A 23,371-nucleotide genomic window follows, 5' to 3' on the forward strand; every position below is an offset into this window, starting at 1 on the left:
GTCTCCTCCCAGCACCACCCTCACAGCAGCACCACCTCACAGCACCACAAGGGGCGAGTACCCTAACGTCTCCTTAGCACCACCCTTACAGCACCACAGGGGGCCAGTACCCTGACGTCTCCTCAGCACCACCCTTACAGCACCACAGGGGGCCAGTACCCTGACGTCTCCTCAGCACCACCCTCACAGCACCACCCTCACAGCAGCCCGTCTACCGCACAGCGTCGTGGAGCCACACCGAGGAGCAGCAGTAGTGAAGAGCTCCCGATCTCCGTGGAGCAGCATGTCCCCGGTCCCCCGGTCGTCTGCGCTCCGGTCCCCGGTCACACCGGACTCTATCTGACATCGCTGCTGTTTTTTTTTTCTGCGTTGAGGATCTGATTTCGTCCCTTTCTGCTGATCATCGACCTGCTCGTTGGAATGATGTGGAACTCGCAGGACTCTGTTGGATTTGCGGTCTTAGCCGGGCTCTGTTTCCAGATGGGATTCTCGTTCGAAGGTAAGAAGTGAACAGAATGTCTGATCGTGAGACGAGCGGACGAGATGTAACAAGTGCAGAAAATCTGAAAAATTACGCGTTTGACACCGAGCCGATAACGAAGGATATGCCTTCAAATGGAGACCTTCAATAAACGCTAAGATAAACCCCATGCCCATTTGTTATTTATGGTAGAAAAACGCAACTGGTGTTAGAAATGAACTCGGAGAGGTTCGGTTCAGAACACATGAAGCCTATTGGGGCTGCCGGACTTCGACCATCGTGATTGCAAATGGCCTGGACATGAATCTCTGAAGACATTTGTTTCAAAGATTCTTACTGGGAGTGGACAGTGGGGCTGGTGTTAGAGCAGACCACCGAGGGTTCAGCACCATGGAGAGGACAGCAGAGACACTGCGGGAGGGGAGGCTCTCTCCTCTCTGCTTCATGCAGCAAATCTCCTGCATTCCAGACTAAAGAATAGGTGGAGGCTGAACGTTTATTTGTACGTCTATCTCTGGATTATTACATTGATTTGACTAGCCTTGTGTCAAGGCATGTTGAGGCGTTTTCCATCAAAACATTTTTTTTTTTAAGTAATCATTTGTTTGATTACTTTTAATTAGCCTAGCTATAAACGTTTTTAAGACTAAACACAGAATATACACAACATACTCAAATGTGACGCAGCCGTATCAAAAACAAGAGAATACCCGACGTAGAGGGAGTGACTTAAAATAATTAATAAAGAACTTCCATGGTCCACTTCCATCTCACATACTAATCACAGTCCCACAGTCGGGAGTGTGTGTTTACTGATGACCAAGGCCACCTCCTTCATCGCCCTCATGTCTCCCCCTTCCTCCCCTCTCTAGGGCAGTTCACAGATCTTCCTTCCAACACCACAGCCTTAGAAGGACAGAACATCGAGATGGCATGTGCTTTTCAGAGTGGGACGGCGTCTGTGTATCTGGAGATCCAGTGGTGGTTCTTCAGAGAACCTGTTCCCTCAGACAGCAGTGAGGACGTTCATGCAGAAGAGGTATTGCTGGCATTTCCTTTTTCTTTTTAGTGAGTTGTATGAGCAATATGAGCTATATTGTTCTATTGCAAAACCTTCTACCTCACCACTAAGCTCCATTTCCAAGGCAAGTGTCACAATGCATTCTCCTGCTGTTGCAGTGGTCTGTGTTAGACACCTGATGATGCTGTAAATACAGAAAACAGTGCTCCCTCCAGGCTCAGTGTCATGCTACATCGTTCTGTTGTTGAAACCTTCCCTTGGCTATTCTCAGCATTCCAAAACCATACTTTGTAAGAGCAACGATACTATAAAGAAATGACTCATCACTATATTGTTGTTCACATATTGCGAAAACAACACACTTACAAAACGATGATACATTTACAGCCTAACAGCAAAATGGCAATGGGTAGGTAAGTATAGGGTTGGTAATAGTTAAGGTTAGTTTGTCATAGATCATCGATAAGGGAAAGATCTCCATGACAGCTGAAACCCTGACTTCAATCAGCCTTAAAGTAACACAGGTTAAGGCCTTCATTTGATAATCCAAAGTCTACAATGGTACATTTGTGGTTTGGCCTGTTTTCCTTTAGTTGTATAGATGTCATGTGGATCCTCCCGGTGTAGACAGGAACATCTGACAGGGTTGAGGACATTGAGGATTTCTCTGATATTTCTCTAACACTCTGAGACGTGTCTCTGGGTTTCGAGTGGTGGCGCCTGATGTGCTCAGACAGCCAGCCCTGCTCCTTCCTGTGTGCGAGGGTACAAAGTGTACATCGGTAACAGATATGACGCACATGTGTGGGCTCTGAGACGTTCATGTCACTAGAACAAGCCGTGATCATTAGGCTATTGTTGTCGGCACACTTGCGTCACCGTATTTCATCTGGCTTCTGATCCGGGGAGACGAGCAGATGTTGCCCGCATCGGCCTATCGATCCGGACCTTGGACTCGTAACGACAACTGATGAAGGATTATCTGCAATGATTTGGTGAGGAAAGTACCACTGGTGATCATATATATATATAAATGCATTGAGATTCAGAGAGCGGTGAATGTGCTTCTTTCGTTAAATGCATCTTTCATGGTTGTTTTAAAGTGCCTGTGGTTTAAGATGCAGTGAATATTCCACATGTGTTCAAAGGAAGCGAACAAAGAGACATTAGAAAAAGTTACTGAACTAAACTGAGATTGTGGTGGGATGGATTACATTATTATTATATAATATTATTATTTCCTCATTTCACATAATGACGTCATACAGGAGAGACATCAAATAATTGGTTGTGATAGTGATTCTCTATCACAACCGTAATTATAATGCTTATTGCAGACCCCAGCAAATGATTTAGACAAACTACTGAGTGATCAGACTTAGATTATACTGTGATCTGTTGAAGTAAAGAAGTCGATACTAAATAAGATTCCTAATTGATCCTAGTTACTTATTTAGTTGTTTCTATATTAGAAAGTAGCTGTTCTTCCCTGAGACGCCTAAATAACACTTTGATTGAACTCAAATGATAATAGAATGATATAGAGTATTTCTACAAATAAAAAAATAAAAAATGGAAATCTCTAGAATATTGTCCCCAAGTAGTTTTGTCTTCCTTGGTTAAAGCACCTGTATTTTTGACAAAGAATCATACTTCATTTATTTCATCAAGGCTACTTGATGAGTACAATAGTTGTTGTATTAAATGAAACATTGTGGTTTGATGAGTGTGGAGGTGCTCAACTATTGGCTAGCAATGTGCCGATTAGAATTGAGGAGAACATACTGCCCCGTCAGGGTTTGGCTCACCACAACATTCCAGTTCAGATCGGAATGCTGTGAACTGGGATCATCCAGAAGCTGGATATTTGTGATGGATTTGGAGACACCTTCAAGAGCTTTGCTATTCCACAGGGGGCCAGGTGGAGAAATTCCAACAGCTGAAGCCTTAGATGACCTTCCCCTGCTGACCAAAGTTAAACTATTCTAAGTGTGAAGGACAGATTCTATAGGAGTACAGTTTGTCAGAGTACACTCCGTCTGAGGGACTCTCCATCAAAGATACAATGAGCACACAGCGGCCTTAAGTAATACAATCTATTATTGAGGATTGAGCTGCTTCTGTAGGAAGTCTGTCGTGGATTCCATCCATCTACAGCCAACACAATTGCAGCCTGGAGGAGAGCTGAGAGCATCGACCCAGACAGTCCTGAGCAGGAGGGGCAGATAGCCCCCATGGATACAGCAGGACGTCCCAGGATGATGTGACTGAGGACCTGGTTGGGGGGGGGGGGGGGGGGGGGTGTTGGCACATCCAGTATGATGATATAACAATAAGACACTACACCACTATATCATATTAGATGAAAAGATTGCATCTATCATTTTTCTGTTGACGCAATCCATATAGTGTACAAATAGAGGAATGGAGAAAGAGAAATCGGAGAAAAGGCCGTGTTTGGACTAGCTGCTGGTGAAGGAGTTAGCATCGATGCTGCTGTTGACGTAGCTTAATCTGATCTCCAGGCCAGTACTCCGATGTAAGATGAACTAGAAAGGCCTCGAGGGCTTTTTCCTCGAAGGACAATTCTCGTCATGGGTGTTGCACAATCTGATTGGGTGTTGCAGAATCAGATTGGTTGTTGCGGAATCTGATTGATTCAAACTGATCCAATCAGGTGCAAAGTAGGCTTGACTGACTACACCTCTTGTCATTCGCTGCATTCCCTCTCCAAACCTCGTGGGCTGGGGAGTCTGGTCCGACTGAGCTCCATGTAGTAGGAGGGGTTCACGTCCCACTCTGAGCCCCCACCTTGGCATCCCCGTTATTAAAGCTCTACTCTCGGCCACCTTTCTGCTACAATAACAACCGCCTTCTGGCTCCTTTTAGTTTTATGACTCTGATTTACCAAGAGGGCTTGCAATGGGCTTTTAAACTTCAGATTGCATGATTGAAAGCGTCCTGTACAGTATAAATTACAGTATATATTCCTGGTCGCTGCCTTGGTTTCAGCATAGGGAACCGTGGTTTATTGGTCTCAGAGGGAATTAGGATGGTTCTTCTCTGACCTAATAATGTGTAAGGTGCTGTGAACACAGATCCAATTACACACGTTTGCATGCATACATACGCATTATGCACAGAATACAAACCGTGCTACTGTTGCTAATAATAATTATATGTGTGTTACGTTATTTCGGTCTTTTGAACCTTGGAGACATGGACCTATGGAACATGAGAGCACGGCCTGTGTGTCTGGCAGTGTGTAGCCGTGTTTAGTGGTGTGTAGCAGTGTGTAGTGGTGTGTTGCACTGCACAGAAGTGTGTAGTGGTGTGTAGCGGTGTGCTGCATTGTGTAGCAGTGTGTGTAGACGGTCAGAGACCATGGTCCTCAGGACGTGTGCATCAGAGTCTCTTCCAGCACCTCGGCTGCAGTCTAAATGCGTTTTCTTCTTACAGTTTCCCCCCATGCCCTTTTGATCCTAACTCATCAGATAAGCAGTGATGCAACAAATTGCCTTAAATAAGTCACACAGGAAATTAAAAATGTTGAACCATGCTATCCTGGATTTGTGTTGGTTAAGAAAGTGTATCTGGTCTGATTTAGTTGGAATATACTTTATACGACACATTGAATCAATCAATTAAATTGAATCTTCAACCAAATCATCACTTTTAATGTCCGTATTTGTATTTGTGCAATGTTGTTTGATAGTCTTTCATAATGGATTATTTGATTTTACACGATCATAAATAATGAATAAAATAACCATTAGTAATAAGTTCTTTAACACAGATAAAGCTAACATCCTGCAGCCCGAGGGGGACGCTGAACCGCGTAAACCCCCTCCACCAATCAGAATCAGGGAGATGTACACAGCCTGGATGATCTGAGAGATGTGTAATGAGAGGAAAGATGAAAATAGAAGGCAACACATTTAGAAAGATAACCCCAAACTAAATAGACACAATCTGAAGGGTTTAGTTGGTTATAATAAACGTTGAGAAGATGAGTTTGCTTAAGGAGTGGACAGAGAATTAAGGCCCAAAATGAGTACCAAGCCATAGAAGTATGAGTCGTCTAAGCCCCTCGTATTGCCGGGATAATGGAGCTGTCAGAGGTTTCCGTCTGAACACATTGATTCTTCTTTAATTGCTTCAGGCCTGCAGAGGCAGAAGAGAAGTCAGAGGATATTACATTTAATGTATTGTTGCAGTAAAACGGCTGCTGCGCTGATCAGACGCTGATACGTACTCATGTTCAGTTGGTGGCAATAATCCTTTTATCAACGGAGGCCAACAGCCAATGATTACCGCCTCCATGGCCCTCGTCACTCACTGAGCCAGGTTCAATTTCCAGGTTAGATCATTTATTGTACTTCGCAAACGTTTCTGGTCGGCCCATTCTTTATCTTATCTCTATCTCCTGTTCTCATGTTCCCTCAACGATACATTCAAAGATATAGACATTTTGTGGGAGACATTAATCTATGAGTCATGTGATATAAATCAAAGCAACAATTGCTTTCCATTTGAAATTGAGAAGCTGATATTTAGTTAGCACTTTAATATTACTGGAATGTTTTTCTGTTTCGTTGCTTAACATTATCACATTTTCTGTCTCTATTTATCTGTTCTAGCATAGCTGATTCTCTTTATGGGTTAGCCGGTGGGCAGATTCAGGTTGTTGGTGTTACGTATTTTAAGCACATGGGCTACCATACATAGCCACTAGGAAGTAGGATCGAACACATAAGCCGTAATTACCATACATAGCCACTAGGAAGTAGGATCGAACACATAAGCTGTAATTACCATACATAGCCACTAGGAAGTAGGATCAAACAGTCAGACTGGGTTAGAATGACAGTCCATTCTAGGGAGTTAGGTACAGAGGCCTGCTGTTTGTCGCTCACACGCGTGTCCATACAATTCCCCTCCTTTTGCTTCATAGTTACCACACCGAAATACTTTAACAAATAAAGTGAGTTAAAAGCGATCTGGATTAGACTACTTTCTTCAAGAACGCAACATTGGGTAATGTGGTTCAGACTGGGCCCAGCAGATTCAGGTTGCTGGGTAATGTGGTTCAGACTACCCAGGGATACTTAAGCTATTGTTAAGGTTCTCCTTTCAGTAGAGGATTCCACCAGCCAGTTTGACATGTTTCTGATAACCTACCGAATCACTATGGTACAGTGATCTACAGTGGCTTGTTGGATGTCTAAACTAATGACTTGCATATCTTAATATATTTGTTGGATGATGTTTGTCACAGACTTTGGAAACCTCCATGTTCCTTCTATTTTTTGTATACATTTGTTATTCTATAAAAATGTTTACCTGTTTTACTTGTAAATCCTCGGAAGTTTGATGTATTCTAAAATGCCTTTCACATTATTTAGTCCACTTTGTAAACCAATACTGCTGCTACACACGAGGTTTGTCTTTTGGATTAAAAGGGTCAGAGAAAAAACTCCTGTTGTGGGTTTTTGGCACTAATGCCAAGTGTTTTATCATGGTGGCCCCTATAGCTAATTATGCTTCACATCATGACGCAACAGAACCACTGTTGTGACAGCATGTTGTAAATCAGGGCATGAATTACGAGATGCTATCAAAGAAGATATATGCTATGTTCGCCTAGCGACACAGAAGATGGATTTGGCATCCTCTTTTATTCAATATCATTTATATGCATAAATGCTCGGAATAAGATCCACATGTACTCCTATGTGTTTGCGTCTGATGAGAAAGAGAAAGATGAGAAATCAGTAAACAATCCCAGAACTGATTCAGTTCATTTTTCACTTTGATCATTTGAATCGTCTATTGTTAACCTAATGACTTCCCCCGGACATACATGCCTCGTGTCTCATGGATTTGCTATTAGGACACAAATGTATTGATTGGTCAATGGAATTGCGATTGGTGTTTCATCACAATAGGCCTGGCCTGTAACCAAAAGGTTTAGAACTTCCAGAAATCCCCTTTGACGGCCAGTGTGTATGATGGACGTTCTGGCTCATAATGGCTTCCCTGGATCACCATGGGGGGGGGCACCCAGCACAGAGGGGGGTCCAGCCATGCATCACCCGGGGGGGATCCAGCCGTGTATCAGCCAGTGAGTGCTGCACTCTGGTCTTGGATGAGTTGTCACACCCCACACACACACGAAGAGCACTATGCAGTGAATTGTGAAACGTTCTTCTAGTTCTGACGTTGGCGTTGGTTAACTGACCCTGTTGCTCATGGGTTCTCCCCATCGTCACCTTTGAGATCACGTTGCACTGGGTGCAGAATCGTGGTTATTCAGCCGGCTTCACTTTAACCTGAGGTCTTCATGGCGTTAAATCTATTTTAATTAATTTTGTACTTCATGCATATTTATATTCTATTGGTTTATGAATAATGGGTGGAAATGAGTTATCGATAGAGGTTGCATTGATATCCTGATGGTTTGAATTCTTCATGGCCATATCTCCCATACTGCTAACGGTTCCTCTGCTGTCTTGACACACACACGCTTCTTAGTGTGTATTATTTTGTGCGTTCACTGCCACTCTTTTCTTAGGAATTATGTTTGTTGGGTCTTTAGTGATATCATTTTACCCTTATCTGGTGCATGCTGCAATCTGCATGCATGCTTGCATGTATTGTTGCCTCGTTTCCACATGGACTTTGCTGTCCTCATCATTATATCAGAGCCATTGTACAGCCGTAAACAGGATGAGACTGAGCCTGTTGACCCAGGGGTCAGACACAGATAATGCTCTGGATACTTCATTGGCTCACAGTCAGTTTTTATTTAAATGGTGGAAATTCAGAGGAGGATTTTTTCAGAAATGTTTCAGGAGAGAAAATAAAAACATACTTAAAATAGAAATATGGACATCCTGCTGGTCATAATGGATGCGTAGCCTTATGAGGTAAAGGTTGGTATATTCTTATTGTCAATCTACCAGTCTAAACATAAATACAATTCAAAGAATGCTTTGAGCATTGCTACTGAAATCCATGGAGAGAGCAGTCTGTGGGTTATACAGACATGCCTCTGTAGTTTAACAGGTGACTTAAAGGACCACTTTACCCCCCCCCCCCCCCCCCCCCCACCCCCCACCCCCTCAAAGTGGTTACATTCGTGATGACTATTTAATTCCCCTCTGAAGAACGAATCCAAACATCAGCGTCCGTATAGCTCCACGGCCTGAAGGGACATCTTCTCTTTCTCTACGTCTGACAGCTTATTTCCTAAAAGAGATTTGTTGCATTGAGATTCAAAGGCTTGTGATCATATAACAGAGGCAGCTTCACCTGGGATACTTAGGGGGAGTAAAGCCAGTCTACATCAAGCAGCAACGCGCTTTGTTGACATTTTAGGGCTTTGAAGAACCCTTCCTATTATCGAATACATTTGAATAACAAAATGATTGCATGAATTGCACATTTTCCATCAGCCCTTCCTCTGACACATTCATTATTAAAACAAACACCTTAAAATATGTAGTGCAGTAGAAATAGGGAGCAATCGTGTTCTGGATGAGCTGATGAGGTGAGGTCATCTTGTGTCCGTGGGGAGGCAGAGGGAGGTAGAGGCTGGAACACGCATCCAGGAAACCAATTATCTAAAGATGCCAAACTAATAATTAGACTGTCAAATGTAGCGTTCATAATATGTGTCTTCATCAAAAGAGTTTATTTCCACAGAATCTTGTGGAACAAAAACATAATTTGAATTCTCTTCGACAAGATAAATAAATACACACATCAAGTTGCCTCTGTAATGTCTGTTTGCTCTTATTTTAGTGTCAAGAAAGGAACAAAGTAAGGATTTTGAAAGAACACATGAGGAGATGCCTCATGTCATAGCCGTACTGACTGAAATGTTTCCATCAGTTCATGTGATCAGAAAGCATGCGTGAAGGATATGTTTTTTGGGTTTATTTGATAAGCAATGAGCAAAGAGCCATAATAGTGGGACACCCAATTGAACAAGCGCCTTATGGCTGTGGGTTGATACAGCTCCAAAGTGCTCTCTGGTGGACCTGGGGGACGTGTCTGATGGGGGGACTTAATTGTCTCTGTTTATCATGGAGGAGGTGGGAGGAGCTTACGGGGACGGGATTGTCCCTCGTGGTGCATTCCATCTCTAAACGATTCAGCTACTTCTAGCTCAGCTTCTTTGGTTTACCTCCCCAGCACTGGGGAGATGCACTGGCTGCTCTAGTCTCAGTCGCATTAGCCTGGCCTAGCAGTGTCCTTATGCATATTCAAGAGGGGTTTACGCTTCCTCGGAAAGCAAGTCCTCATTATTGTGCAGCCAGTGTACCCTGACGTTGAAGTGCTCTCCCAGCAGTTAACTGGTAGGAGGCTAACACTTCAACACCTGGTCATCCTGAACGCTGCGGCGCCTCTATGAGATCCTGGGCTCCTCATACTTCATCTCCACATCCACTTCGGTAACCTCATTGATATCTTGTTGGTCCTCATGGATCTTGGAGCTTAGACCAACTCCTGAAAATAGGTCATCCAATTCAATTTTCTGTGCTGACCGTCTGCCAGAGTCCATACATGTTTGCGTAGCGGGGGTGAATCAGTTTGTGAATGAATTGACTTTTTACTCCAATTTGATCAATTTCAAGCACAGCAAATACACAGCCGACATAACGTCCACCTTTGATATTTAAACAGTGGCCAGCAATGGGGAGTTTTGAGAATATTCCTGGTGTCCGATTGTGGTTCGGACCATTGAGGTGAATATTGCTGTTGTTGAAGAGGATGACTGGTTTTCAAATGTGTCATTCTTCAGTTGTTCTGAACTATTATTTGAGTCAAAGATCTTATTTTGTGTCAGTGTGATACTTGAGACATTTCAGAAGATGGCTGCTTTACTACATCATAAATATTAGGGTAACGCTACTAACCGTTATACATACTAACCCTATAAACACGTGTTTTAGTGACTTGGTTGATTCTGTTTGTGTTTGCAGCTGGAAACCCCAGTAGAGGTGGACCCTGACATGGATGGGAATAAAATAAGTGTAAGTTTACTTCACACTTTTTTCCATCAAGTGAAAAGGGATTTTATTACATGTACCATGACATATTCATACAACAAAAACTGATGAAACCATTTTTGTACCCTTTGTGTGATGAAGACGGTAAAGGTCCAGGGCAACGACATCTCGCACAAGCTCCAGATCTCCAGGGTCAGCAAGAACGACGAGGGGCTCTACGAGTGCCGGGTCACTCTGGCCAACTACGGGGAGCTTCTGGAGCACAAAGCCCAGGCGTGGCTGAAGGTCAACAGCACCCAGCGGCCTCAGCGGCCCACGCTGCCCGTCAAGAAGTCCTCCCCCCTGCATCTCACCGACAAGAAGCCGCGCAAGCCCAGCTCTCCTCTGGGGCCAGACCCCATGAGCGGCGACCAGATGGCCGGCTCAACATCCAGCTCTCGGGAGCCTTCCAAGTCGGCCAAACACATCCCCAGCTCAGGTAAGAGATCCACACACATCCCCAGCTCAGGTAAGAGATCCACACACATCCCCAGCTCAGGTAACAGATCCACACACATCCCCAGCTCAGGTATCAGATCCCAGTTTAACAAACACATACCCAGCTCAGGTAACAGATCGAAACACATTCCCATCTCAGGCAAGAGATCCAAATAAATCTCCAGCTCAGGTAACAGATCCCAGTCAAACAAACCCATCCCCAGTTCAGGTAACAGATCCCAGTCTAACAAACACATCCCCAGTTCAGGTAACAGATCCCAGTCAAACAAACACATTCATAGCTCAGGTAAAAGATGAGTTGGTAATTGCGCTTGAAACCTAATTTTGAGGTCAAAACAGCAGGAGCCATTCGATTTAGTCTAAGAACTGGAACACAGCTCTTTAGTTTGTTCAGGACCCCGGAGCATTTCCCTCCCTGCTCAGCTGGGTTGAGCCTTTGTGAACCTTGAGGTCAGCATGCGGAGACAGGCCAGATAGAGGATGTGGTCACGGCTTGCAAGCACACAGAATGTGTTTTAGAGAACAGGACTCGACGTACATACTATGGCTTACAACAAATACAGTACATGCTTACAGCAAGTAGGTTGGCATGCTCATCTGATGCGTCTCTCAAATGGAACCTGACAGGTGAACATGTCCCCTAACCGTCAAAGCGGCCTCTCTTGAGGATATCTGGAGGCAGGGTGTTGGAAAGACATGCACCAACCCATGCTTCTACTCTCTCTATCGCTTCCTCCACAGTATTCAGGTCAACCTGAATGTGCCTCATTCTGTGTGCATCGGTCTAACATTTAGAAGATTGCAGCAACTGTAATTATACATCCACGCAGCGGAAGAGGTTACAACTTTTCCCTTTTTAGATGCAATTCAGTTCCCCAAAAAGCTTTTATATTCAATTACAACATACAGTCCTTTGTGTACACATTGTTGCCCTCCCAAACCAAACTAGAGGGAAGATGCATCACGTAACAAAGGAGCTGCTTATTGGGACCAGCGACACACAAAGAATACAGCATGCTTTAAAGGTTCACATTATCATTCTACTCTTCAAACCGGCCTCGGGACAAAATGGGATTTTTTATCTGCATTGCCTTTTTACTACTGATATGCTATCATTTTGGGGCACTTCTCATCTTGACTGCCAATTATTTCCCTGCTGGTTAGCTAGTTGAAACAGAAAGTCCATTATGCTGGGAGAGTCGTATTCACCCTAAAGCACAACAAAGAGGCATGGAGATATTACCGGCTGCTGAGTGGAGGTGAAGAGTTGAATAATCCCCTGGGCTACAGAGCGGGACCGTTATTAGGCCGGAATTATGCTGACAACTGTGTTGTAGGATCTTGTGTCTCCTGCGTCTCACACCATAAGTGCCTGCTTGTAGCTGTGCAACTAGTCTGGCCCAGTGTGAATCACGCCACAGAATGAGGGCAACAGAGTTCTTTCATCGGATAGGAGGTTTGTGGCAGGTGGGCAATAAAAGGCAAATGCACTGTGATTAAATTGAATTTGAACTAGTGCTCCAAATTTCCCTTTTCCGCATTGCTGCATCTGTAAACAACAAGGCCCGCGCCAGCTGGGGGAAGGGGTGACTGGTGAGGGGAGAGGGCTGGGGACGGCGTCAGACACATTAGGGAGGAAGCTGCTCTGTACTGCTACTGCCTGACTGTGTGTCAGCTGTTGTTAAATCCCAACTCGACATCCATCCTTCCTGACATCGTTGTTTTCACGCATCCAGGAGGAGAGGCTTCATTTAAACATTGTCTCCTTTGGGCAATGCTCAAAATACATCTTAAACACTCTGAGAAAACATTGAATCACAGAGGCTTTCATCAAAATGGAAATTGAATATGTTCAGACAGATGCACAGATGATTATCAGAAAACTTATTTCTAAGCTAGAAACTGTGATTGTTGGCAATCTTCTCCTGAAGAAATGCGTGTGTGTGTAGTTATCCCTCTACCAGAAACTAGTCAGTGTAGTAAGTCTCTACCAGAAGCTAGTGACTGTAGTTACTCTCTACCAGAAACTAGTGAGTGTAGTAACTCTCTACCAGAAACTAGTGAGTGTAGTAACTCTCTACCAGAAACTAGTGAGTGCAGTAACTCTGAGCTCAAGCTGTAGAGTTGTGGATGGAGCTGAATATTACATCATACTTCATTTCAACATAAACAATAGAGCCTGTCTATAGACCAATCAGGCAGGTCGTCATTTTTATAGTTGGCTGTTATCACGTTGACATTTTACTACCCCAGTGAGTGAGCGGCTCTCATCCAATTAGATGGCCTGGTGTTCAAAGCCATCATGTTCCGTTTTGTTACAGGGTATCAATCTCATTATTCCTATTCAACATTGTTCCTCTTGTATTGTATCTTATTTTAGCAGATTTGACAAAACAGATGAGATGCTTCTTGTGTGGTCAATGGGAGCTCTTCTTGGTTGGTTTTCCCCACACAGCTGGTTTACAAGTGATGTCTCTAGAGGAAAAGTCTCTGTTGGTGGGGGAGCTATTGCAGGAACTACACAATAAATTGTGTTGGCTTTCTTTAGATGTGCACTGTATGCAGCCCATGTAAATACTGTAGCCCTTTGCTTTTGTAAATCTCCTGCACTCAGTCCAGTTCTCAGTGCATCTCCTGTACTCCTGTACTCAGTACAGGAGATGAACACAGTACCGAGCTACAGTTTGTGACAGTAGAGGAAGAGGTGTGCTACACTGAGTGGGCAGGAACTGGGGCCGATGGGACTTAAGTTTTTAGCTGTTGACATGTGATGTCACCATTTTCTTCCACTATGGTCATGCATTATACATCTGTTGCTCAGCCAGTCGTTGAGATAATCAACCAACTGATCAGCCAACCAGGTACTCCGCGGGTCAGCAAACTATCCAAGCAATGACGGCATCTGTTGAGAGTCAAGTCCGAACCTCTAGCTGGAGGGGGATTCTCAGAGTAACATGACGACATGCTCAGTCAGAACCTCTAGCTAGAAAGGGATTCTCAGAGATACATGACGACATGTTATTCTCAAATGTGCATTTTAATGCACATTTGATCCGTACTCCAAAAGGTTGTACGTACGCTGCACATGTGAGGAGATGGTCAGACCTCGGATCAGATCTCAAACCGCATCAGTATCGGACAACCCAGACCCGAACCCACACAAAGCTCCTGACGTAGATTGTAAAGCGGGAACACTGCGGTGGTTTACGGGGGTTTCCCTGACATCTTTGTAGCCCTCAGAGCATCAGCTTATGGTAAATCAGTCTATTATTTTACAATACAATGTCCTCCCCCAAACGCCCCCAAACAGTTTTCTTTATCCACTCTCAGTTGTCGGTCTGTAAATCAAGCTTGCCTCAGTCGAGTAGTTTACATTTCGAGTCTAATTTGGGCGGCAGCAGCTCAGGAGGTAGAGCGGGTTGATTGATAACCACAAGATTGGTAGTTCGATCCCCGGCTCCTCCTAGCTGAGTGTCGAGGTATCCCTGAGCAAGGCACCTAACCCTTACTGCTCCCGAACAAGCTGGCTGTCGCTTTGCATGGCTGACGTCGCCGTGGGTGTGTGAATGTGTGTGTGAATGTAAGGCAATATTGTAATGCGCTTTGGGTGGCCACTGGTTACAAAAAAGCACTATATAATTGCAGTCATTTTAATTCCCAGATCACTGGTCAGGCCAGTGCAGTAGAAGTGAGAGAAAAATTCTATCATGGATAGGACATGACTGATATCCAGCGCTGATAATCACAACTCCTTAAATAGAGTGTCATGTATTGAGCTGTTGGGTTGTCTTGTACACAGCGGGAGGGTTTGGTGGAGGAATGGACGACTAGAGAGCGACTTGTCTTCACCATGTGTGCATTGTTCCTACAGGTACCAGAACCTCCTCAGGCGGTGGACCCACTCTTCTTCTTCTTCTGGGGTGTGGTTTGGCGAGGGAAGCCTTATTACCGTTTGGAGGGCTACCATAATTTGCATCGCAATGCACTCTCCTGATTGAAGTGAAAGAAAAGCCTCTTACTTCCGCCAAGTTGGTCCCTCCTCTCCTAGCCACTAGCCACTAGCCTCCTACCCCACATTGTTCTGAGCTACTGTCAACATCAGTCACCTTTACAGAGGTTGGATTTCCTCATCCAACGGATTTCTACTGCACATCTGTACTTCAATCTTTCAAGTGAAATATGGACACTGTCTCTCATTGACCACCTCTTATTAAAGACTAACATTGTCATTGTTTATTCACTTTGTTTATTTGTTTGAGGTCATTTGTCCAGTATTCAGATATTACAAAGAAAAAAAAGAGTCTATATTTGTGTAGTATGTAATTACATTATAGATATATAAATATATAAATACGTATTTCATAAAAAAAACTAAAACTGGCAATACAATTTGTCAGTTAACCATAGCTTACACTCGCTAAACCAAGTCATTACATATCAAACAGTAGGTCTACAGTTTTATCCAAGAATTGTGAGTTTAAGAAAAGAAAGTATTGCTGAGATTCCTAATTTAGTTGGAGTAATTTATCTTTATTCATAATTTCAACACAAAAATACACAACCTCTCCTTTATTAAATGATCTCTATACATGACTTAGTCTTTTGTAAAAAGAATGTACCATGCTATTTTATGTGCTACATCACAAGTATACCTCTGATGTTTACCTTCTTGTAACTGTCTATTCTATTTGTAATACATTATGTTTGGTGTGGAAAAAAATGCCTATGTTGTTTTAATTTGCATTTTATCCCAAATTGATTCAATAAAACCCAATCTAATGTTTATGGGACCATCAGATGAAATGCTAATAATTCTACCAGTGAACCATGCTGTCTTCACCTGACCCACGGTAACAACACACATAGCTTTGGCTGCTGTGCCTCTCGTCTTGTGTTTGTTCTGATGACGAAGGGGAATACACTAAGATGAGGAGAGGTGACCCCGGATATTAGCTTATTGCTAATGACTTGTTTACTTTATCTTAATGCCAAAACTTGCAAACATAAATGCGCACATTAAAACACACATACCTATATAACACATTGATCACAAGTGGATTTTCACAACTCTTGCATATGTCCCTCATCGTTCTGTCATCTACATTTTCTCAAAACCTGTTTTAAAAGCATGTTTACAGTCAATGGCAAAGTCATTGTTGTTCCAAATAGTTTATTGTGTGTGTGGATCAAATATATAATCAATTCTCTTTATTTGAGAATGCTATTTGTTGTCTTGAATCTTCTCACCAGTTTTCTTTTCAAGAAACCAATGTTAGGTAGAAGCTGATCTAAATTTCCCTGTGAATAAAGGAAAAGGAATCTAAATCACTCTGATAAGGGATGTGTACAGGGCCTAGGTGATGGAAGGGACCGGGGTAAGGGGTGTGTACAGGGGTTAGGTGATGGAAGGGACCGGGGTAAGGGGTGTGTACAGGGGTTAGGTAATGGTAGGGACTGGGATAAGGGTTGTGTACAGGGGTTAGGTGATGGTAAGGGGTGTGTACAGGGGTTAAATGATGGTAAGTTTGAGCAGAAATTTATAAAATCAATGTTATTTTGCTGAATAAAGATAATTAAAAAAGATGGTTCTGCTGTCTTGAATGATTGTTCTTTAGAATTAAAGAAGACGTGAATAATGACAACAAACACGTCGAGCTGTTCATTTGTATTTGAATTTGTTTTCAAAAGAGTACAAAGTTTGACACACAGAAGAGTTTCTAAAATCACATTGACTAGAATTGAAAAATAATACCTGCATTGTCAATAAAAGATGACAAATAAACCATGCTGTTTATCTAATGTATTCTGCTTTGATTAGTCAAAAGGGCTTCTTATTAATAATACAACAAGGTAATAACTGGGTTATAATCCTAAAGTGATGCAGGTGGCTATGATTCTAAATATGGGCTCCGTTCATAATTCTAGTGGCCCTGCAAGCCGGTGCTGCAGTCATTTAAGTTTGTGTTGGTTCATCTGCACGATGTTTGTGTGACTAAATGGGACTGCTATGGTTTGAAACAACCCAATTTTGCAGATTGGATTCAGTGGGAAGAAAGGTTTATCCTGAGATCCCCAAAAACGGGATTTGGAAATTTGGTTGAAAGATTTGTTTGAAGCACATCACAAAAATTAAGTAAAATTAAGAAAAGATTCTTGCCTTGGTTTTTTAAAGGAGAAGAAAATGCTTTTGTAAAGCATGTAAATAATGTTAGCGTGATGTGAACATTTTTCAATTCACCTTTAAAATACAGAGGCCACTGATACGATTTGATATGAGTATGAGTTTCATTGTGTTATGTAAAAAGCAACAAAGCAGTTTGTTATTTAAAAACTTGAGCCTCATTTCTGAATAATGTATCTTGTCTGCGTATGCAGTCCTCGCATGTCTCTGTAATGGCCGCCGGCCGCCAGGAAGTGGGCACTGGAGAGTCATTTAGGGATCTCTACCGCTTTGATTTGATACGAGAAACAGAGACTTATTTATGATTGATGGCTATAATTGGTGCTTATAGTTTACTATAATGAGTTCACTGTGACTTTCTGCTCCAACTCAAAGGGTAAGAAGTGAGAAGTGTCACTAGGCTTCTGTTCTGTTCTGCTTCATATGCTGTTAGATCTTTTGCCAAACAGTAATAGATGTATCGGTGTCAGAGTCCTCAGTTTGTTCATCTGCCAAACAATTACACTTGTCATTGTTTTCTACATACTGTGTGAGGCTTCTGTACTGCAACATTTCGATAGTTTGTGATACGGCCAGAGCAATATACAAAAAAAAGAAACATTTTCAGAGATGAAGTTTGAACAAAATGCGATGTGATGACCTTCTGCGCTGCACTGTGATGCAAAACAACACACCGACGCTCACCTTAAACTACGCTGTGATAGTACACAACACACAAGACACTCACCTTAAACTGCAAGTACATGACAACAGTAGTTGTCAAAAATTTGTTCTTTGCTAAAATGTCTGATATTGTAGGCCTATGTAGCAATACAGTTTACATATAAAAGTGTGACCGACTGAGCCACTAGATTGTGAATTGGAAAACTTAGATGGTGCAGCGTTAAATAGTTAGCACTAGTAGTAGATGTGTTTCTGGTGTATTTGGATGAAGTCCAGCTTTGAACAGAGACAGGCTAGTACGCTACCCCGTAATTATCTAAAGATGTGCAAGCTCTGTGTTAAATGTGTTTAATAGTACACACTGCAAAACTCTTAACAAGAATAATTAAATGACTGGGTTTAAGTACATCTTTCACTAAGCTAATGCTTCAGCCTGGTATATTGACCCAGTGTATTTCACCTGACCTATGACCATGTTACAGTGTCACTGTCCGAAGCCTCATCGCTGAGTCCCTCTGGGTTTAAATATGGCGTAAGGAAGAGGTCATAAGAAAGTTGTGCTTCTTCTATAACCTTAAGCTGCGATGTGAACAGCCTTAAAGCTGGTGTAGGTGAAACCAGCCAGACCTCAAATGCCACTCCCCCAAAACACATGCCTAGCTCGCTGGCTTTAGTGACATGTCTGCTAGCCTTGAGGAAGACTCCAGTCATGTGTTACTAGCTCGCTAGCTTTAGCAGCAGGTCTGCTAGCCTTGAGGAAGACTTCAGTCATTTGTTACTAACTCGCTAGCTTTAAAAGCAGGTCTGCTAGCCTTGAGGAAGACTCCAGTCATGTGTTACTAGCTCGCTAGCTTTAAAAGCAGGTCTGCTAGCCTTGAGGAAGACTCCAGTCATGTGGTACTAGCTCGCCAGCTTTAGCAACAGGTCTGCTAGCCTTGAGGAAGACTCCGGTTATGAGCAATGAATGCATGGGCAGAGTGCACTCAATAGGCAGGTAGGAAGACAGACAGGTAGATAGACAGACAGGTAGGTAGAGAGACAGACTGGTAGACAGACAGACAGGTAGGTAAACAGGCAGGTAGGTAAACAGACAGGTAGGTAGACTGACAGGAAGGCCATCCTATCATTTCACTAAGGCCAAATGAAATGATTGGAAGGCTTTATTGCAGGCTGCGACAGTCACAGATAATGGATTATTTCTTTTGTCAGAGCATATTATTTATTGATCGCTGTTGCCATTTAAAGAGAATGTCCACAAAAATGCCCAAATATACTTATATACCAATCTTCTGTATCTGCAATGTTGTTGCTTAAAAAAATATCCATTAATTGACTACAGCTATCCTGCGCTTGTCTCTAGTTGAAAGCATAAACCTGGGCCTGCAGCACTTCCATATGCAGGACTCAATGCACTAGACGTCGTCTATCTGTGGGTCCGTTCAGCTGTGGAAGTACTTTTCATAATGCAAATGCTAGCAAGACATTCACTCAAAATATAGTTGAATGAAGACAGACCAATTGAAGGGTATCAAACCATTGCTAAGTGTGTTTGTGTGTCTTGTCTGGATAGGCACACAGGAAGGTCTGCATTATTTATTCAAGCTCATTAAATGCAATCAATTGTAAGTGACAGTGACATACAGATCTTTATTAGGTGTACAGAAGGGAGCTTAGCCTAATGCGCTGCATGGACTCTTACTGTTAAGGACAACAAGTACATAGTGAATTCATAGAGTGAATTCAAGCATTATTAAGTGTTATCAAATTATTATTAAGACATTGCAAAAATATTGTGTGCTTTATAAAATAACTATAATTATGAATCATCATCTAATTATCGAATTTATAATTTATTAATGATTATGAGTAGCTGACTAATAACTGCATATATGAACAATGCTTCATAAATAAAGAGGTCACTATTATTTAAACATGCTCAACATGGGATGAGGATGAGACGGACTGTGGCACATTGCTGCAGTACCGCAGCACGACCACCGGGGGACGGACCGGGGCGCCGCGCTGCAGTACCGCAGCTTGACCAGCAGGGGACGTAGCGGCAGTGCAGCATAGCTCAGAGGACACAGACCGTGGGACACGAAGAAGACATTTGAAAGATGTCTTGTTAAGGAGCGGATGTGGGAGGAGTCAGAGGTTAGAACTCGGCGGACCAACAGCTACAATGCAGCTGGGAGGAGATTAACCCGCAACTAATGGTGAGTTGGATTTAAAGATCCTATATCATGCTTTTTAGGGTTAAAATTTGCGTTTGGGGGTACTACTAGAATTTGGTTACATTTCTGTTTGTTGGAAATACACCTTATTATTCTCACACTGTTAATTTTTGCAAAACCAATTTCACCGTCTTTCAAAAACGATAGTTATGATATTATAACTCTAGTTCTATGATTGTAGGCGTAGCTGTCTAGGCTTTCGCCTTATGGGCTTGTCCCGTGCACGTGCTTGCGCGCACTGAAAATTTCAACTATGCACCATCGACGTGGGCACTGCCATATTTCCCACGGCACCATGTATATAAGGCGGCGTATACCGCCGCTCATCCTCCACGCTATTCTTTCAGCATTTGGAGAGTACAGCAGGTGGGAAATTAGACGGCTACGCCTACAATCATAGAACTAGAGTTATAATATCATAACTATCATTCTATTTCATGTAGGCTACGCCGTCTAGGCTTCGTCTTATGGGCTAAGGCGAAGCTGCGAGCGGAGCCCAATCAATGTACTCCTGCTGGACCCCAGTCAAAAAACTTAAGTCACCAGGGCACATCAGTCCTCGTTAAGCAACATGCAGCTCGGGCTGACAGACAGAGCGGTCAACTCACACGCCCGCTTGGCAGAAACTAAAGCCAATAAGAGCGCCGTCTTCAAGGACAGGGCATCATGCAGGACAACCTGCATGGCCAGCCGAAACGGCTGCCGCATAGACCTTGATAGTGGAGAAGGCCAAACCTTTTTCCAATAAGTACTGCAGAAATGCAAGCACGCTTCCCACCTCGCCTTGAGATGGGACAGCGTGGTTCTTGTCACACCAATTAGAGAAAGCGCCCCACTTCGCCGCATAGAGGGAAGAAGTAGAAGGTGCACGAGCACTCTGGATAGCGTTGATAACCGCTTCAGGCAAACCTTTGCCCTGCAGGATCAACCTCTCAGGAGCCAAACCAACAGCCGTCCCGATACATCGGGCGGGTGGTGCACTGTCCCGTGGGCCTGTGAAAGCGCATTCGATCTGAACGGTACCGGCCATGGCGCAATCCTAGGGAGCGCCGCTAGCTCTGGAAACCACAGAGCTGAGCGGTTCTCCGGAGCCACTATAATGAGGGACAATCTCTCCTGTCTGACCCATTCCAGAAGAGGAAGGATCAGCTGGAGCGGGGGAAACGCATACAAGAGAGCCCGCGGCCATGGTGTGTGTGCCTCCGCATCCACCCCTAATGGGGGAAGATCCCGAGAGTTGAGAGAGAACCACCACCTGCAGTGTGTGTTCTCCCTGGATGCGAACAGGTCCACCTGAGCCGTCCCGAACCTCTGCCAGATCAGTCTGACAATGTCGGGATGTAACCGCCACTCGTCTTGCCGGGGACCGCCGCAAGACATGAGGTCCGCCCCGAAGTTCTGGGCGCCCACGATATGCAGGGCTCTTAGACTGAGGAGATACTGATGAGCCCAAAGCCAGAGCTCGATTGCCTTTCGGTGGAGAGCAGAGTGAAGGAAATGCGACAGCACTTTCCTCACAGCGGCGAGCATATAAATGTGTGCTGTGAAGGGCGGCACATAAATGTGTGCTGTGAAGGGCGTAAGCCACTCGCCTCCGACTGAGTGGGGGAGGCACATTTCTCCCCAACCCATCAACGAGGCGTCCGTGAAGACCACTACGTAGGACGTCACTCTGCCCAGGGGAACACCCCTGAGAAGGGCGGGGGGGTTTCCCAATATCTCAGGTCTGGTGACACCAAACGGGGTACGAGAAGCACCCTGAGCTTGTGTCGCATGGGGTCCAATCGTTTGCGAGCTAACCACCGCTGGAGTCTGCGCATAAAGAGCATAGATTTTTTATGGCATAGATTTCTCCTCAGGTTAGGCCAATAAAGCAAAAATAAATCAAAAAAAACAAAACACAAACGCTCGATCAAAGGCCCGGCCCGACCCGGCTCGAGGATAGTGGTGGAAAATATCGGCCCGACCTGCATTGTTTTACATGAATTGTATAAACAAATGACCACTGTAGTATGAACACAATTCAAATTGTGCAGAGAGAATTATTTCCATTGGTCATTGTGACCGGAGACATTTAGAATTTTCGGTCCTACTCATTTTTTTATCAGCCCACCCCTCCACATTGGTGAAGTCAGTGAAGGCCTTCATCGGGGCCTTCAGGGTAGAAGGGTCTCCACCCGCAGCGGTGAAGAAATGCTGAACGGGTGGGAACAGGGGGCACTGGGTAGCCCGCCGGGAGGAAGACAGGGTGCGAAAGCACTCGCCCTGCATGTCATCCGACATGGGGGCGAGAGGCGGGGCTGGCATAGGGATGACCTTGATGGCCGCCGCCTTCAAGCACATCGAGGCGACGTCATCCACCTCGATGCGGTTGTCGTATATGACGTCCGGAACTCCGGCCTTAAAAATGACGTTGGCCTCGGAGAGGTCCACCGACGGTGAGAATAACGGTGAGAATAAGCGGTGCCTGGAGAGGAGCCCCTCTTCAGGCAGCGCGCAACCGCGGCTGCCTGAAGAGGGGCTGCCTACAAGGCAACCGCGGCGTGTCCAACGCCGAGGCATCTGAAACACGCCAGGTGCCCGTCACCCGGCGCCAGGGAAGCGGGACAGGAAGCACAATGAGGAACTGAAAAGGGCCCAGCTCTTAAGGAAGCGCTCTCCAGTAGCCCTGAAAAGGCTGTTGGTGTGTCGCCTCGCCCACGCCGCTGCCACAGGGTTCTTGGAGCTTTGAAGTCATGCTGTTGATCAGTACAATGCTGATAGAAAAGGGAGGATGAGCGGCGGTATGCGCCACTTTATATACATGGTGCCGTGGGAAATGTTGCGGTGCCCACATTGATGGTGCATTGTTGATGGGTGCATCATTTTCAGTGCGCGTGAGAACGCGCACGGGACAAAATGAAATCGAACTTTCTGTTGGATCATGTTGCTTTAAGGTCCCCCTCCCGAGTTGCCCATTCGATTGGTCGAATGCTTTGCGCTGTCGGCAAATTCACCCCCCGAGCAGTCGTAAACATTGCGGGTAGCCAGGAGGCAGAACTTCTGCACTTCAGCACCGCCCACTACACAGTCTGACGTCGCACTGTTAAGGAAGTACTGGCTGCGTTTCCGATCACCTGCATTTGAGCGCATGCATGCACGAGACTTGAGAAGATCCACCGGAACTAGTCAGAAACACGTAAATTTCCCACCACGTCAAGTCGGACCAGCATAGTTTGGGAAAGGGCACGCCTCTTTGAAAGGAGTTATGCCATTTCTCATGTGGGAAATTCCACA

At 44.3% G+C, this 23,371-nt stretch overlaps 1 protein-coding gene across 1 annotated transcript; it reads left to right on the forward strand.

The window, feature by feature from the left end:
• Nucleotides 1-420: 420 nt before the first annotated feature.
• vstm2a (V-set and transmembrane domain containing 2A) lies at nt 421-14,986 on the forward strand (the record flags this gene model as incomplete). The annotated part of the gene is made up of 5 exons (XM_079754959.1): nt 421-499; nt 1,354-1,520; nt 10,493-10,543; nt 10,661-10,997; nt 14,889-14,986. The coding sequence occupies 5 exons, from the start codon at nt 421-423 to the stop codon at nt 14,984-14,986; spliced, it is 732 nt and encodes a 243-aa protein (XP_079611085.1).
• Nucleotides 14,987-23,371: the final 8,385 nt, after the last annotated feature.

The sequence above is a fragment of the Pollachius pollachius genome (genome assembly GCF_949987615.1).
Source record: "Pollachius pollachius genome assembly, chromosome: 17".
Taxonomy (NCBI): Eukaryota; Metazoa; Chordata; class Actinopteri; order Gadiformes; family Gadidae; genus Pollachius; species Pollachius pollachius.